This window comes from Fusarium redolens, assembly GCF_020744475.1.
Source record: "Fusarium redolens strain MPI-CAGE-AT-0023 chromosome Unknown BKA55scaffold_23, whole genome shotgun sequence".
Classification (NCBI taxonomy): Eukaryota; Fungi; Ascomycota; class Sordariomycetes; order Hypocreales; family Nectriaceae; genus Fusarium; species Fusarium redolens.
This window is the reverse complement of record NW_025763686.1, coordinates 228,918-243,693: the sequence shown is the minus strand read 5'-3', so window position 1 is coordinate 243,693 and position 14,776 is coordinate 228,918. Positions and strand designations below refer to the sequence as shown.

Here is a 14,776-nt window from a genome sequence, read left to right as displayed (position 1 = left end):
TCTTTATAAAGAGACTTGGCCTGATAAGGATACTTGATGGCCTTGGCTATTGGCCCGGGCTTGAGACAGGCGGATGACAGAAGCAGCCTAATGAGAGAGTGAATGCTATTTTTCAAGCCCCCTTTGGTCTTATTTAGGACATACAGCGATGGGTTGGTTGAACCTCTAGGCAGCTGAATCTACCAGTAAATCACGTGTTCGGCACTCCATATCTCCAGGCACCGTAAGGCTTGTGGGCCTAATATTTGCTAAGAAATATCTCACTCATACATAGGTTGAGGTAAGACTTAGGTAGTTCTTATTACCTTGAAGCTCCACAAGCTCTACGGCGTTTGAAAGGATAGTGCAAGCACACGTTGATTCTCAAACAGGACTCTGAAAATGTCATGGAACTAAGTAAGATGAAGCTGAGGAACGCGAGGTGATGACTTCTGAGCTTATACTAACTGCCTTATTGCGTGTCTCTCTAACTAATATGGAGGGCACATAACACCATTAGTAACTAAGAAAGAGCTGAACTCTTTCTTGCTCTTAAAGGACTCACAGCCATCCCCATCCCAGAGTGCAAAGAGCTCGTTGCCAGGAGGAACTTCTGTAGTCTTGCAATCCTTATGAAGGTAAAGACATGCCTTCCAATTTTTCTTTCTGGAAGGAATATTGCCATTGACACTGTTCACACCCTCGGGAATATTGTTGCTACATGCAGTCTCACCATATCCGCTTGCCTTCCCAAGAGAGCCTTTGCAGTCCTGCGTTTCTCGCTATTAGTACCAAGACTCGTAAGGTATTGTAGTACCAGACACAGAGTAAAGCAACCTGACTCACCTTTGAGAATGTCAAGTCCCATGCTTCTTCAGCATCCCCGCTACAGTCGCCTGTAGTGACTCGATAAGCCTTGATAGCTTTGTTGCTGAATCCAACACATCCACCGCTTGAAGGTATTCCGGAACCACCAGAAAGCATGGAGTAGTCGCTGCTACTTGATGCTTCACAATTGTCTTTATAATAGAAGCACGCCTTGTAAGAGCTCTTTGTAAAGCCGGAGACTTTGTAAACGGAGGTTGAAGCAATACTTGTGCATCCCCTCTGCGTCTTTCCGTACTCATCTACAGCCACAGATTCACCACAATCCTAACGTCGATGGTTAGTCATCCCACTCACGAGAGAACTGCATAAGGCGTACCTTGTCCATGAACCGGAGTCCAAACCTGTCATCCGGTGATCCTGACCCTGTTGGCTGAGGCCTTAACGTGGTTGGCTCTGGCTTTGACGTCGTTGTGGTAGTGGTGGAAGTGGGCGGCTTGACTCCTCCTTGGGGGTCATTTCCATTGCGGTTGGGGTCCTTGGGGTCACGAAAGTCGGGCGGTGGTCCAGGCGGATTGGGCCGACAATAGTATCCGCTACAAAGCTTTCCACCACAAGTCGCCTCAGCCCGCTCAAAGAGTCTTCTGATGAGACTGTTTGCGCTGCACTTTGGCCCATCAGGCCCTGATCTCCATGTTATTCTCTTGGGAGAGCCTCCTGGGCTGCTAGGGCTATCTGGTAATGTACTCAGGTCTGGGGGGAGCTCAGGACAGCCATCAGGAGGAGGCGACTTGCCCATCAAGCAGCTTTCGCCACCAGAATGACCGTTCCAGACAACGTGCTTTGACACATAATCATCAGGCCCCTCTACACGGTTCGACTCCCATCTCGCAAAAGGGCGACTCAGACCCTTGATCAATCTTTTGACAGTAGCTGGTTGTCTAAGCTGCTCTTGATATGACTTGTTTGGAAGAGATCGGAAATAGGCAACCAAGGCAGCAACAAGCGGGGCGGCTTTGCAGTTATAGTTAATAATCGACCTGTCACTAGGGAGAGAGGGCCTAGGCTGTACTCACAAAATGAGGTACCACGTCTCGTCTTTGTGGCTGTGCCCGAACCGTCAGGTATAAGTACTCCATCACCAGGAGCATAGATGATGTCCATGAAGAAATTCTCTTTGCTGATAGGAGACAGCCATCCTCGTTCGTTTGTGGCGCCTACGACTATCAAATCGTCAATAGCAGGAGGGCCGTCTGGCAAAGAATCTGCACCAAACGATGGTGGCCATTCATCAATAGTACGACTGGGGTCCTCTTTAGTTCCTCCGTTACCAGCACTCGTCACGACGACAGTCTGGGTCTTGCCAAGCTCAATAATAATCTGGTCTGAGTAATTTAATCACAACGTCAGCGGATCATGGCATCTACTTGAGATAATATCCAGTAGCCTGTTGGAGGAGGAAGGGCAAGGGGTTCTTACATAGGATCCCCAGAAATGCGACATCGGTATCCTTGGGAAACACTACGCTGCTACTGACGACAGCGTTACCCCGGCGTTTCTTCTTCACGATGTCCTTGAGTGTGGCAGCCCAGGCACTTAAAAGCATAGCAGGGCTTCTTCTCTCATGCCATGGTATATTCGCCATGACCAGGGTGCTCTTAGGGCTCATACCCATAGTGCGACCAACTGCCATTGCGGCCACTCCACTCCCGTGCTCGGCGTCTAACGTGCCTTCGTAGGGTAGTTCGTGGTATATGGGCAAGTCGAGGTATTCTATATCTGCGCCCCTGAACTCCTGGTATATGTCAATATAATCTACCTCTGAATTAGTACTGCTATAGGCACTCACTTCATGATCTGTATTGATGGCCTCTTCCCCGACGACATACACATATTGGCCTGAACCCAGCTCAGACTCAGAGGAGATCAGATAAGGGTCAGTTTGGAGAGGGTTGTATTCGATGCCGTTCGGGTCTTTCCAAGCTTTGCCTTTAGGGAGAGTAATTTGTGAGGGTGCCCAAGACTTTGACCTTCTTGGGACTGTGAGGTCTTGACCACCTTGGCGTGCAGACAGGAGACTCTTGTCGTTTTCAATGTTTCTCGACTTTGCTTCACCTGGGGTTTGTTCTTCAGAGGGCCGAGGAATCGTCAGAATTCTGAAAATGCCATGGAGCTGCGTGATGAATTATTAATTAGCAATCACATGGCGCAGAATGGTAGTATAAACATACCTGTGAGTTTATCTTGTGTCTTGTGGCCTCGCTCATATTAGGTATCCACCAGTATACGTAGAGATCCTTGGTGTCATCTGCATCCCTGGTCATGACAGTCTTGTATGCTATTCCGTCTGCATCGAGCATTGATGACAGCGAGGTTCCATCTTGGTGCAAATCATATGGTATCGCAACAGTGTCTTCGTAGCACCCAGTATGTGGTATCGGATCTTTTCGCTTTGCAAGATCTCTGATCAAGTGGCGCTTCGGAGCAGCTGTTGGCCGAGTGCAAGGTTTCGTCTTTGTCAACTCGGTTTCCCAGTCTGTTAGACTGCAACCGTAAATCGTCTTGCAGTCGGTGTCTGAGTTGGTGACTGTAGATGTAACTGGGCCGATGACGGTCGGAGAAAGTGTTGTAGTCGTCCAGCAAAGTGAAGCTGAGTCCGTCTCGCACTGAGGTTTCGGGGCGTACGTGGGCTTTCTATCTAGACCAACACTTGGTCTGGTCAGCTGCGTACCTTTACCTTGCAGCGGCACGAGGCAGGACTTACGTGATGCGGGGCCAAGGAGGATATCTAGGTGGATGTATAATTCCAGGTACAGGTAAATTTTTTAAGAACGACGGTGGTGGAGGACTCCTGTGTGCATTTTGGTGTTAGATCAGAGACTTTGAAGATATCTAGGACTTCCCTAAAGATGACGACTTACGGTGGAAGAATGCCGGGACCGATTTTCCACTTCAGACCCTTGAAGCCCGGGAAACATAACTATAACAGACTAAGTATACATCAAGGCTTGGGCTTAGACACTCACCTGGAAGAACCACAGTTCGCATGGCGTTTTAAACCCATCATCGTCAGGTGTCGGCTCCTTGATTTCCTCTTTTATAGGCTCGATCCTAAACTCAGGCGGCCATTGCGTGTACACAGGTAGCCCTGATATGGTTTCCTATCCATATGTAAGTAAGTGCTCCACGGCTCAAGATGGCTTGAACCTAAGATATATATATATAAGGGAAAGCGAAACCTACGTCTGGCGTTTCTTCGGCACCTATCCACGGCGGTTGCGGTGTTTCCACTTCATCCCAATCAAAGGTCGAAGTTCTTGAAGGTTGTGAATGATTGCTGGATCCCCCTGTACTCTGTGCAGAGAACGGCCATGGAGGCAGTGTCAAGGTACGAGTTGTTGTACCTCCCTCACCATCTGGAACATGAACAGGGATATGTGGTAGCTTGATGCTGGGCCTCACGACCAGGTCTGTAGGCTTCTGGCCTTGGGTGATGTTGACGTTGGAATACATCATGCTGCTGGTGACAAATATCGGTACATCAACGGTGATGGTGGTAGCCTTGGTGACGAATGCTGTAGTCTCTTTGCCGCTGATGGTGGTTTTTCCGTTGGCTCCGTACTCAAGTGAGGTTGTATACTTATTGAGTTTGATGGTTGTTGGTTCTGGGAGCTTACTCGGCGGGAAGACTAATATGCAAGGAGCCTCACAAGTTGCCGATGGAGTTTCCCACACCTTGGGATCGAGGAAGACTGGCCGGCCCGACGTATAGCGCTTATCGTAATCGCCTTGAAGGTCGATAGCCCAGTCCGTCGTTCCGCCAAAGTTGAGCTTCATGTAGTCTCTCATACGACGAGATTTGGTCACCTTGGACATGTAGGCGACCCATTCGTCTCCGTCGTAGACGAGATAATCTGAATCAGTCGCCTCATCATACCATTTCTTGATAGCACCTCCTTTAGCAATAATTTCGTTGATTTCAAAGTCGGATATATATCCGGCAGTGTTGGTACAGCGACCTTTCTTTGCTTTGGAGTCGTTTCTGCCTCCCAGAAATGTACCTTGAACAACGCATTAGCTTTAAGAAGAAAGGTATTATAGAAATGAAGGAGTCGTACACTGAGGGCCGCGACAAGTAGAACTGGACATTTTGAATGAACGTCCGTAGCTGCTGACACCAACAACAACCTTGTGGGACTCGACTCCAGCTCGCGTGATCATGATGAGGGCATCCAGTGTTTCGGTGGAGTTGACGTGAGAACGAAGACAGTTTCCAGCTGGGCAACCTGGACTCACCCACTTACTACCAACGTCCCATTGTCCTATACGAGGTGGGTTAGAGAAACAATACATGTAAGAGGTAAAGAAGGGACATTCGGTGATCATACCATGCAGGTCATATGTCATGTAGATAACATAATCTAGAAGACTGATCATCTTTTTGATTGGGAAGCTCTTGAGATACCAGAACGAGGCTGGAGCTGCGATAGACAGCGATTTGTCTTTGGGAAGCTTCTCTCGCACAAGCTTGAGGAACTGATAATAGTTCTCACCGTCGTCCTTCTGTCCCGGGTCAGATCCGGGAATATCTGTGGCACCCGGATATTCCCAGTCGAAGTCGACGCCATCCAAGTTATTTTCAGTGGCAAATTGCACAACACGGCTTGCAAACGCCTGTCGATTACTAGGGGAAACAGCCTTGCGAAAGAGACCTGTGCCAGTCCCCTCATTAGAAAACGCCCACCCTCCAAATGCAAGAATCTTCTTGGCCGAAATGTCGGTTGTCTCGATGAAGGAATGGAATTGCTCTTGGACGTTTTCGGGAATAACAACGTCTAGATTGTACGAGATTTCAGCAAATGAAAAGTGAATGTGTGAGTATGACTTGTCGATATCCAAGACATGCATATGGAGGCAAGGCCGGTCGTAGTTCCATGCCTCAAAGTAACCAATCTTACGGAACTTTTCAGGGGCTTTGTTGTTGTTTGTTAGTGTCCGCTCACAATTGGAGATACAGCCAGCCTCTCCTGGCTGACCTGTGCCTGGATTGGATTTTGACTTGAGGCAAAACTCATCTGTCTATATGTAATCATTCATTAGTGTCGTCAATACCAAACACTTGGACTGAGGAATACTGACCAATCCACACATACCCCATCTATTACAGCATACATTGAGGGGACACGGGTTCAAAGATGACAAGTCTTCACCTTCTCCTGGAGGCCCAGTGTCGTTCCTAGTCGGTCCGCACTCGGCATTCCATACTGAAGCAGGCAGGGGCGGATTTCCTGCGCTGACACAAATTCTCACGAATGGGTTCAAGTTGCCGCAACCATCCCAACCCCAAGTCTTTGTGTTCCATTTCTCAAGATCGTCGACTGAAATGTCATGAGCCGCAGCAATTGTGTCGCAGATGTCTCCCATTATAGTCTCGTAGCTTGCGCAGACTCCATTTGCTTGGACCTTTGCCTTGCGGCTTGGAGAGGTTCGTCGAGTACTGGGTGCTATTGCATATCCCCAGGCAGAGCCTCGATCAAGCTTGTTGATTTTGCTGTCGTGGGAGCCAGCAACACATTTGCCTTGATTCCAAGACTTTACTACAGCCTGAACTGCGGCAAAGTCACCGGTAGGGTCAGCCACCATGCCAAACACACCACTGGCAGGGCCCTTGTCACAGGCTTCAATAGCAAAACGAGTGTTGGAGCCACCTTGAACCGCATCATTGAGGGTTGGAGTCAGAGATTCCAACGTCTTGCGCTGGTCAACTTGAGATCCCGAATAGAGACCAACAAGTGTACCTCGAAAATAGGCAAACAGTGTAGTCTTGCTACAGTCCGATCGGGATCGTTCAAGGTATGCCTGCAGCTTCTTTGTCGCGACGACGGTGTCTGCTCCTGGATGATTGCTGATAGGCGCAAGTTCACTATTCCATGATGAAAGGGATATGCGAGTCTCTAGCCTTTTTGAAGGACCACTGCCACAAGTACTGTTGTCTACAGCAGCTCGGCGACGAACAGTATCAAAGTTCGTTTTCCCCATGGCGTCAGAGTCCACAAACCCCTGCTCAGTAAGAAAATTGGTCTTTGTTTTGTCATTGCCCAGTGTACACGCATAAACTGGGTTTCCTGTTCCCCCGTCTTGGAACGCGGTGTTGAGGCCAAAGCCCAGCAGCATAGGCTCCGGACAAACAGCAAGCTTATCAGCCCTCGGGTAAAGAGCCCAGTCGCTAGGTCCTCTGTCTTGACAAGCAACGGGGCATGGCAAAGCGTTTTGCTCAATCTGATCCAAAGAAGTCAAGGCAGAGGCTGAAGCTGAAAATAGCAGCAGCTTCGGCAGAGAGCCGCGAAACGGCCACAGCATCATTGAAATTGCCAGGAACTAGCGAGAATAGAATCAGAAGTATATTTTTTTGCAAAGTAAAGTATTATGCGAGAATGTTAAGAAACAGGGTAGACTGGCCACTTCTAGGGGACAATAACCTCCTTTAAAAGAATGCGTAATATATTACAAACAGTCTTTGGAACCTGGTGATCGATTTTGAGAACTTTTTCTGTCTGCTGTGACACCTGAATTCAGCATAGCGAGAACCTTTGTCCATGCTGTATTATCTGCAGAGCGCGAGATACAGAAACATAACGGTGGAATGATCCTGATAGGACCGACCCTGAGCTCAGCCGCAATGAAACTGTGAAGCTGACTGCATATGCCAGGGCGCATTTTGCGCTACAAATGAAAGATCAACCTTGATGAATGGAGCAATTTTATTCTCCCTAGCAAAAGAAGTAGGTCAGCCTTACCCGAAACGTTCGTTTATGCGGGAAGTGGGGTGATACTTGCCCTGCATCTCAAGCAATGATTGCAACGATTTGCTTAACTTGGGTATTATTTTCGAGGTTAATGGAGCGTGATCACTCGCAAAAAGAGCGCACCATATGTCTTAAAACATAGTCTCGATTAAGCTACATAGACGAGCTGAGTCAGACTCCAAATTGCGCTGGAGATGAAGCTTTTGCGGCACAGATTCTCAATTAGGCAGTTTACACGAATTAAGCACGTGGGTAATACTCGTAATACGAACTCCGCAGAGCCTCAAGCATTTAGTGTGGAGAGGATCGGAAAACAGACCTTCCAAACTAGGTATCTCACCTCAGCATGGTTGACTGGAGCAGCATCGAGTTCAGCTGCCCTAGGGTAAGGCTTAGGCGACATATACTCCCATTGGGGGATTCTTATCAAGGGTCTTGACAAAGGTGGATCCGAACAGTCACAAGGCTCTTTAATCAGGTGATAAGTTGGAGCCTCGCGCTCTCTACTCAAGGAATTCGAGTCCTATGATTGAATCTTTGACAATCGATACGGGATGAACGTTGCGAGGTACTTTAATAATTGTCTTAGGTCTGTGATGTAAATGAACTTTTGCACATTGCTCACCCTATGCAACAAGTACCATCTATCACTACAATGATATATGACTCAAATAACCGAATTTGGATTAATCACGCAGAGGCGGCGCGGTCGCCGGCAGGGTTCTTAAGGAGGAATGTGCAATAGGTGTATTACTAAAACAACGCTCACTCACTTACCCTCGGGGAAATCTTCGTTTATAAAGCTTAACGATGCCCAGGCCACGAAACAGCACTTTCCATGCAACAACCACCTCTGCAATCATCCCAATACTTAAAGCTCAATTGGTCAGCACCATGAGCTTTTATAACTTCCCCCCAAGCATTATCAAGTTAGCCGCGGTGCTCCTGGCGGTACAGAATGCTCAAGCTGTGCCATACAGTACTGCCGCTGGTGTTATCCGGTACACCAACACCAGTACAACCGTATCGTCGCACCCAGTGCCAACGGATACCAACAAAGTCGAATTAATGGACATTGATCCTAACATGCCACACGATCCAGATCCAGAATGCCAATTCTGGTGGGACAATGATGGCTCGCTCTCTTGCAAGGACACGCCGAAAGCTTTTAAGATCAGTCTCCAAGACTGGCTGCGATGGGTAAGTGTCGCTTCTCGGCAAAAGGCCTTTCATATGTATTAATAAATCATAAATACAGAACCCATCCTTGACAGAAGATTGTAATAATTACATTACTGGCCGTTCGTATTGCATCGAAGGCCCAGCCGCCCCTCCATCAACGACCACTCAGCCGCTGCCAACTACCCCCGACCCCACTGCCGTTGTGACACCTTCTCCCATTCAGTCTGGAATGGTTGACAATTGTAACAGGTTTCATAAGGTGGAGAAAGGCCAGCTGTGTAACGACATCGCCGCCGAATTTGGCGTGTCTGAGGATGATATTAAGAAATGGAACCCTGGAGTTAAATCCGACTGTACAGGCATTTGGGCCAATGTTTATGTATGCATTGGAGTCATTGGTGGGAGCACACCTGCTCCGTCGCCTACAGCTACAACTACCGGAAATGGAATCTCGACCCCCTCGCCCATTCAGACCGGGATGGTCGATAATTGTAGCCACTTCTACACAGTACAAAAGGGGGACACATGCGATTACATTGCTGAATATCATTCTATACCTCTAGAGGATATCCTGAAGTGGAATCCAGCTGTTGGTCCGGAATGCAGAAAAATGGTAGCCGGCACTTGGTTGTGCTGGCAGACGATCGGTTACGTCCGCCCAAAACCCACCACTACAACCAACGCGTCACCCACCAGCCCCGGAAATGGCATTGTTACCCCTTCACCCACTCAACCCGGTATGATCAAGAACTGTGAGAAGTTCCATTACGTTGAAAAGGGCCAGAACTGCGCCTGGATCGCTGCCAAATACGGCATCGCGCCTAGCAGATTGGAAGCGTGGCACACGTCAATTACCAACGGCTGTGACGGGCTCTGGGCCAATTCCAATGTCTGTGTACGTCCCCAGCGGTATAAACCTGCCACGAAGCTTCAGTGCTTCAATGATGGTTGGGACTGGGGTGGAAATTACCAAGCTGCTTGGGATTCCGTGAAGCAGTGGTGTGATGGGAAGGACAATAGTGATGGTAGCTACGGCTACCAGCCTGGTCAGGAAAAATATGGCTGCTTTAACACCCCGATTGGCCTTCACACGATCCGGTGGATGGGGCGCAACGACTTTGGCAGCGGCGCTTCTCTCGAGCCGTCTACGTGCGAGGGAATGCTTTATCACCTTCTCCAAAACTGTCCTAAAGGAGGCAAGTCGTGGTTTGAGGGCTGGTACATTGAGTAAGTCTACATACGATTCCCGCCTTTTCCAAGATTTGAAGTTGACAGGCAAATTCTAGAGGTTCTGTGCCCCAAGGCCGATGCTAAGATTAAGGCTAAATGGGAAAGGAAGAGGCTTTCCGTTACCTTCGTCTGACTTCTCAAATCAGATAGCTAGTGTCTGAACTGAACAATCCTATATAAAAGGATATATCATAAGTATTTAGCTACGGAATTTCATGGCTGTTTAATCACTGAGCTGACGCGATCTTAACTATCTTAACGATGCCCTTGACCCTTGTTTCTGCCGGGCTGGCCACTATTACCTCGACCCTATAGTTTAGGCATTCTCGAGAGATTGATGTTTTATTCTAGCTATACAAGCCAAGTCTGGATAACTGCTGATAGGCTCAAGCTCACTTTCCAAAGAACTCTGTTGGGTATCACGAAGTAGGCGGGGATAAGAACTTCTGTGGCGAGGGGCACCATTGGGAGTCTTTTAAGTTTCTGGCCTCCCTTGGACAGACGGCGGGCAGATCAAACGCAGGGTTATTGTCGCGTTTGGTTGAAATGCCAAAGACCTGGGAGATGATTGTTTTTGTATTATCTTGCAATGCTGTCATCTTCATATTCTCATGGCCTTAAGGATTTCACGGGTTTAAACAGACGCAAGTCGTGGGGGAATAAGACGCACAATCTAGATTGCCATTCAACATACACTCTTTTAAAGAGGAAATTTCTGACTCAAGGGTCACTCATTTGGGTAAAAATAAAGAGCAATCAAAGCAGTAATTCCTTAGAGTAAGCCCGCAGTAACTGCAACTGATGATTCCATAGCAATTCCATGGCAATTTTAACTAGCAATTCCAAAGCAACTCCAGAGCCATGCCCAAGTCCATCGCCTACCTTGTCCCTAAAAAGCGAGTCCATAGTCCATACCAACGCCCACGAGCAATTCCAGTATCGTTTCCTCGGAGAAAGAATAATGCAAAAACCGCGTGCCATAAAACAATTATTTTTCGTGAATTAAAAAGCTTGATCATTCCGCAATTCGAATGTTTGTGATGCCTGTAAAGTTCTTAATGTCGGCAAAAACATGTTCAATAGGTGTCGCAAACCCATATCCGCGATCAGAGGAGTCGACGTGCTTGTGGCCCCTAAACAACAAGCCAACGATTCCACCATCCTCATCGAACAGAGCTGAGCCCGAATCTCCATGGTCGCACAGCTTGCGGTAAGGCTTATCGATGTCGTCTCTTCGCCCAAATACCTGCTCCTTGGTTACAAGACGGTCGTCACCGAGATGGGCGTCGTAGTCCATCACAACAGTCTGTCTCTCCCACTCATACTTGCCACATGTCGGTCCAGTGATGGTGCCCACTTTGAAGATGTTGCCGACGACGAATGGGTTCTCAATTGAGCGCTATGGGTCCTTGGGTTGCATCGGAATGCCATAGGTGTTGTCAGGGTGCGCTGCTACTTGAGGGTAATTCTTTTTCCATGCGTCAAGGTCTGGCAGAGTGTTGCTCCATGGTCGAGATTGGTCGAGCTCGATCAATGCCCAGTCCATCTTTCTTCGTTCAACGGAGCGTCGGAATCCAGAAGACGCAATGAGTTTGCCCAAAATCTGCTTGTTTTGATCAAAGAAGGCGACTTGACGGAGCTTCTCGGCTTCCAAATCAGCTAAATGAGCCTTCAAGCCTCGAAGGGCTTCTCTCGCTGGCTGTTTGAACTTGGCAGTTTTCAGGGCCTTTTCCTTCTGGCTGACTAGCTGCTGTTGATAAGCGGTGCCTTCGTCGAGAACAGCAATCGTAAAGTTGTGCTTTGTTCGAGATGGAGATTCGAATGGAGCGACAGCGTGCTTGAGCTTCGAGCATAAAGAGTTGTAGCCGTAGTAATCAGCGTTCCACAGGTCACTGCCAACTGGTGGATATACTAAGATGACAGCTTTACCATTGCGTTGAAGTCCAAATCCATTGAGAGCAGATCTGACGACGTGGTGATTCGTGAGAGCACAAGTTCGCCATTTGGTGTCGAACTTGAACTTGACTTGAACGAAACAAGCAATGCTTCCGAACCCTGGATTTCCGCGTGACTGGTCACTGACAGGGACATAGCACGATGGGCTGAAGTCAGCGCCGATACAAACTGTCTCGTTGTAGTCACCCTCGATGCGTTTGTTGGAATCGATGCCACTTGTCTGTCACCGGTAGCTGGAAGTAGGTCGAAGACGAACGGCATATTAAGGTTGTGCTCGATATGGAACTGGACATGTTTCCATCCAGTATTGCCATGAGCCATGCGTTTAACTGCAGCAATAACGTCATGCCAGTCGGTTTCTCGAGAGCCGTGATCCATGGACATATAGATTGTCGGTGGGTTCTTGTCGATGACTGGGTCCAGTCCATACTTCTGAAGAGCAAGGCAGGTGAGATGATTGCGGGTTGTTTCAAGCGCTTGGAGACGCATAAAGATCAGATCGCTCATTCGATCCCACTGCTTGGAAAGGGTTGCCTCCTTAGCTGAACCATAATATCTTGTCTGGCAAAGCTCAGCTGCAATAAGTTCGCCCTCAATCTCAATCGCGTTGGGCAGCGCTCTTCCAAAGTCAAGCAGGTAGTCCAGCATTTCTTGTGCAGCGTGCACAAACGAATCGTTCTTCTCGGGTGACCAGGAGGCAGTCATGACAATGGTAGGTTTCCCCGATGCCGGATCGGATGGGTCTTGCCTCCATCCAAGATAGATTTCGTTATCGTAGCAACCATCGGAAGTAGTTGTAGTCAGCAGCCTATGCTTTGCTAGAATGTCTTCTGCTTTGGCCTCAACGTCGGTTTGGATTCTACACCAAGTCTAGTTTACGACAGCCTCATATTCCATCACCGCCTCCCATGTCCCCTTCACATAATCATCATCAGTAAAGTCACAAGGCCATGCAATTCTCAGCAACGCCGCCTTTGCATCCTTCCACGTCTTCAATCCCAAAACCCGACTCTGCTCCCGAGCAAACCCTTCAAAATACGGCCTGATTCCTGGTTCTTTCGCGAGGTCACCTTGTTTCTCGTGCATCTGCAGACTTATCACCGCAACAAACGACTCCCAGAAGAGTAGATCTGCTAGCTGTGGTGCATCTGGCTTGTGTAGAGCATAGCCGAGATCGCGCTGGAAGATCCTCATGGTGTAGAGATAATTTTCCCTTGTGAAAGGTCGCCAGAGTACCACTACCTGCTCCAAGTACAGCTCTATTGCGATTAATAATCCAACCCATGAAGCCTTCTGCTCATTCTCGTCACCAGTGTTGGCTTGGGATTTATGATTTTTGGGCACGGACCGTTTGTGTGCTTCAATAAGACCGTCGTACAGCATAGCCGACGTCTCCGATTGCCAGAAGTCGTCCTGTATTTGGCGAGCGCTTCTGGGTAATGGTTTTGAATACCCATCGTAGAAGTTTCGCGTGAGAATTCGAAGTCCTGGGAGCACACGGACGAGCGGAATATCCTGAAAGATTTCTCCGCTGTAGTTGAAGGTCACGGGGAACTCGCGAATAGCTTTGAGTGCGACGCTATGAAAGTAATGGCCCCTATCTGTGATATGCCAATTGTTTATGCGGCGAATACCGTCCGGAGATACTGAACCGGTCGTGGTCTCAGTGAAGCCTGCAGGTCGGCGGGTACCGTCGAGGGCCGTCGTTATGCCATGCATAAAGGTAGAAGTTCTTATAGTGTCAATATCAGTTAATGGACAATATAGACGGGTGATGGTGCGTACATTAGAAAATATCGGTCTGACAGTTCTTGGTCCATAGTCTTGCCCCCAGTGGTCACTCGCCCTTCTCTATGGCGTGAAAGAGCGTATATGGCGTTCAAATGTTTCTCCGCCATCTGATGATCACCACGGCAAACCTGCAGTGGCTCAGTACTCCTCCGATTATTATGATTGGTAGCTCCATACCTCTGTGTACGCCAACGTTGCCATCTGCTTCGTGATGGCTGCACAAAGCGTGAAGTCTCCCTTTGCAAACCATTCCTTTACTAAGCGCACCGTCTCGAGTGTGTGAAAGTAAAAAGTCTGCTCAAAGTTCTTGAGGTTACCAAACTTGAATCCGAAATGGGTGGCTGCAATTAAAACTGCACTTCGAAGTGCTTCAGGGTCTGATATAATGTACGCCATGCTGTTCAATGTTAGTTTTTTCTGGTGATGAAGTAAGCCGAATAAACAAACCGTCTTTGGCGGTGGTCTGCAGGTGATGCACCAGCGCTTCCGCCTGGTTGGTAGACTAACAAGAACACGTTAACAATGACCTGTTGGTCCTGGATGAAGGGCCTCACAATAATGAAAAAGTTCGTGCGATTTGAGCGGCATGTTAATCGACAAACAGTCCAGGTTCTTCTTAGAACTAGATAAAATAAGTTGATGAACCAGACTCTGCGTATTGGGCACCTCGGGTTGCTTCGAAGAGGTTGAAGCGTCCCATGGTGTAGGTTCCCACGGCTGAGCAACTCCAGCTCTCTCCAGCGCTCTTCTTTCCCTTAAAGGAATTTTAACAGGTGGATATTCACAAACCCTTTGACTCTTGATACAGTTTTGACTACGTATGTAGTCAGCATTTGAACAAATAACAAATTGTCAGCTCACCATGTGGGACGATGTTCGTCACATCTTACTCGTCGAGCTTTACACTCAGCACAGCCCGTGCGGCTTCGGGTATAGGCACGCCGCTGTCGGACTTTAGCAGGCTTTTTGTCCTTGGACGTCATGGTTTCAGTGGTGTTTTCGGCCAT

General features: G+C 48.3%; 3 protein-coding genes across 3 annotated transcripts; 1 reads left to right on the top strand and 2 right to left on the bottom strand.

Moving 5' to 3' along the window:
• Positions 1 to 4,575: 4,575 nt before the first annotated feature.
• BKA55DRAFT_526436 (glycoside hydrolase superfamily) lies at positions 4,576 to 6,843 on the bottom strand (the record flags this gene model as incomplete). Its single annotated transcript, XM_046188840.1, has 4 exons — positions 4,576 to 4,865; positions 4,923 to 5,126; positions 5,193 to 5,883; positions 5,944 to 6,843. Coding segments are annotated over 4 exons (2,085 nt in total), but the record flags the coding sequence as incomplete, so codon positions are not given.
• Positions 6,844 to 8,678: 1,835 nt separating this feature from the next.
• On the top strand, positions 8,679 to 10,023 carry BKA55DRAFT_526528 (uncharacterized protein; the record flags this gene model as incomplete). Its single annotated transcript, XM_046188850.1, has 2 exons — positions 8,679 to 8,810; positions 8,869 to 10,023. 2 exons carry the CDS (start codon positions 8,679 to 8,681, stop codon positions 10,021 to 10,023), a joined length of 1,287 nt encoding a protein of 428 aa, XP_046042905.1.
• Positions 10,024 to 12,848: 2,825 nt separating this feature from the next.
• On the bottom strand, positions 12,849 to 14,776 carry BKA55DRAFT_598895 (uncharacterized protein; the record flags this gene model as incomplete). Its single annotated transcript, XM_046196303.1, has 6 exons — positions 12,849 to 13,710; positions 13,764 to 13,897; positions 13,947 to 14,166; positions 14,217 to 14,271; positions 14,324 to 14,523; positions 14,631 to 14,776. 6 exons carry the CDS (start codon positions 14,774 to 14,776, stop codon positions 12,849 to 12,851), a joined length of 1,617 nt encoding a protein of 538 aa, XP_046042904.1.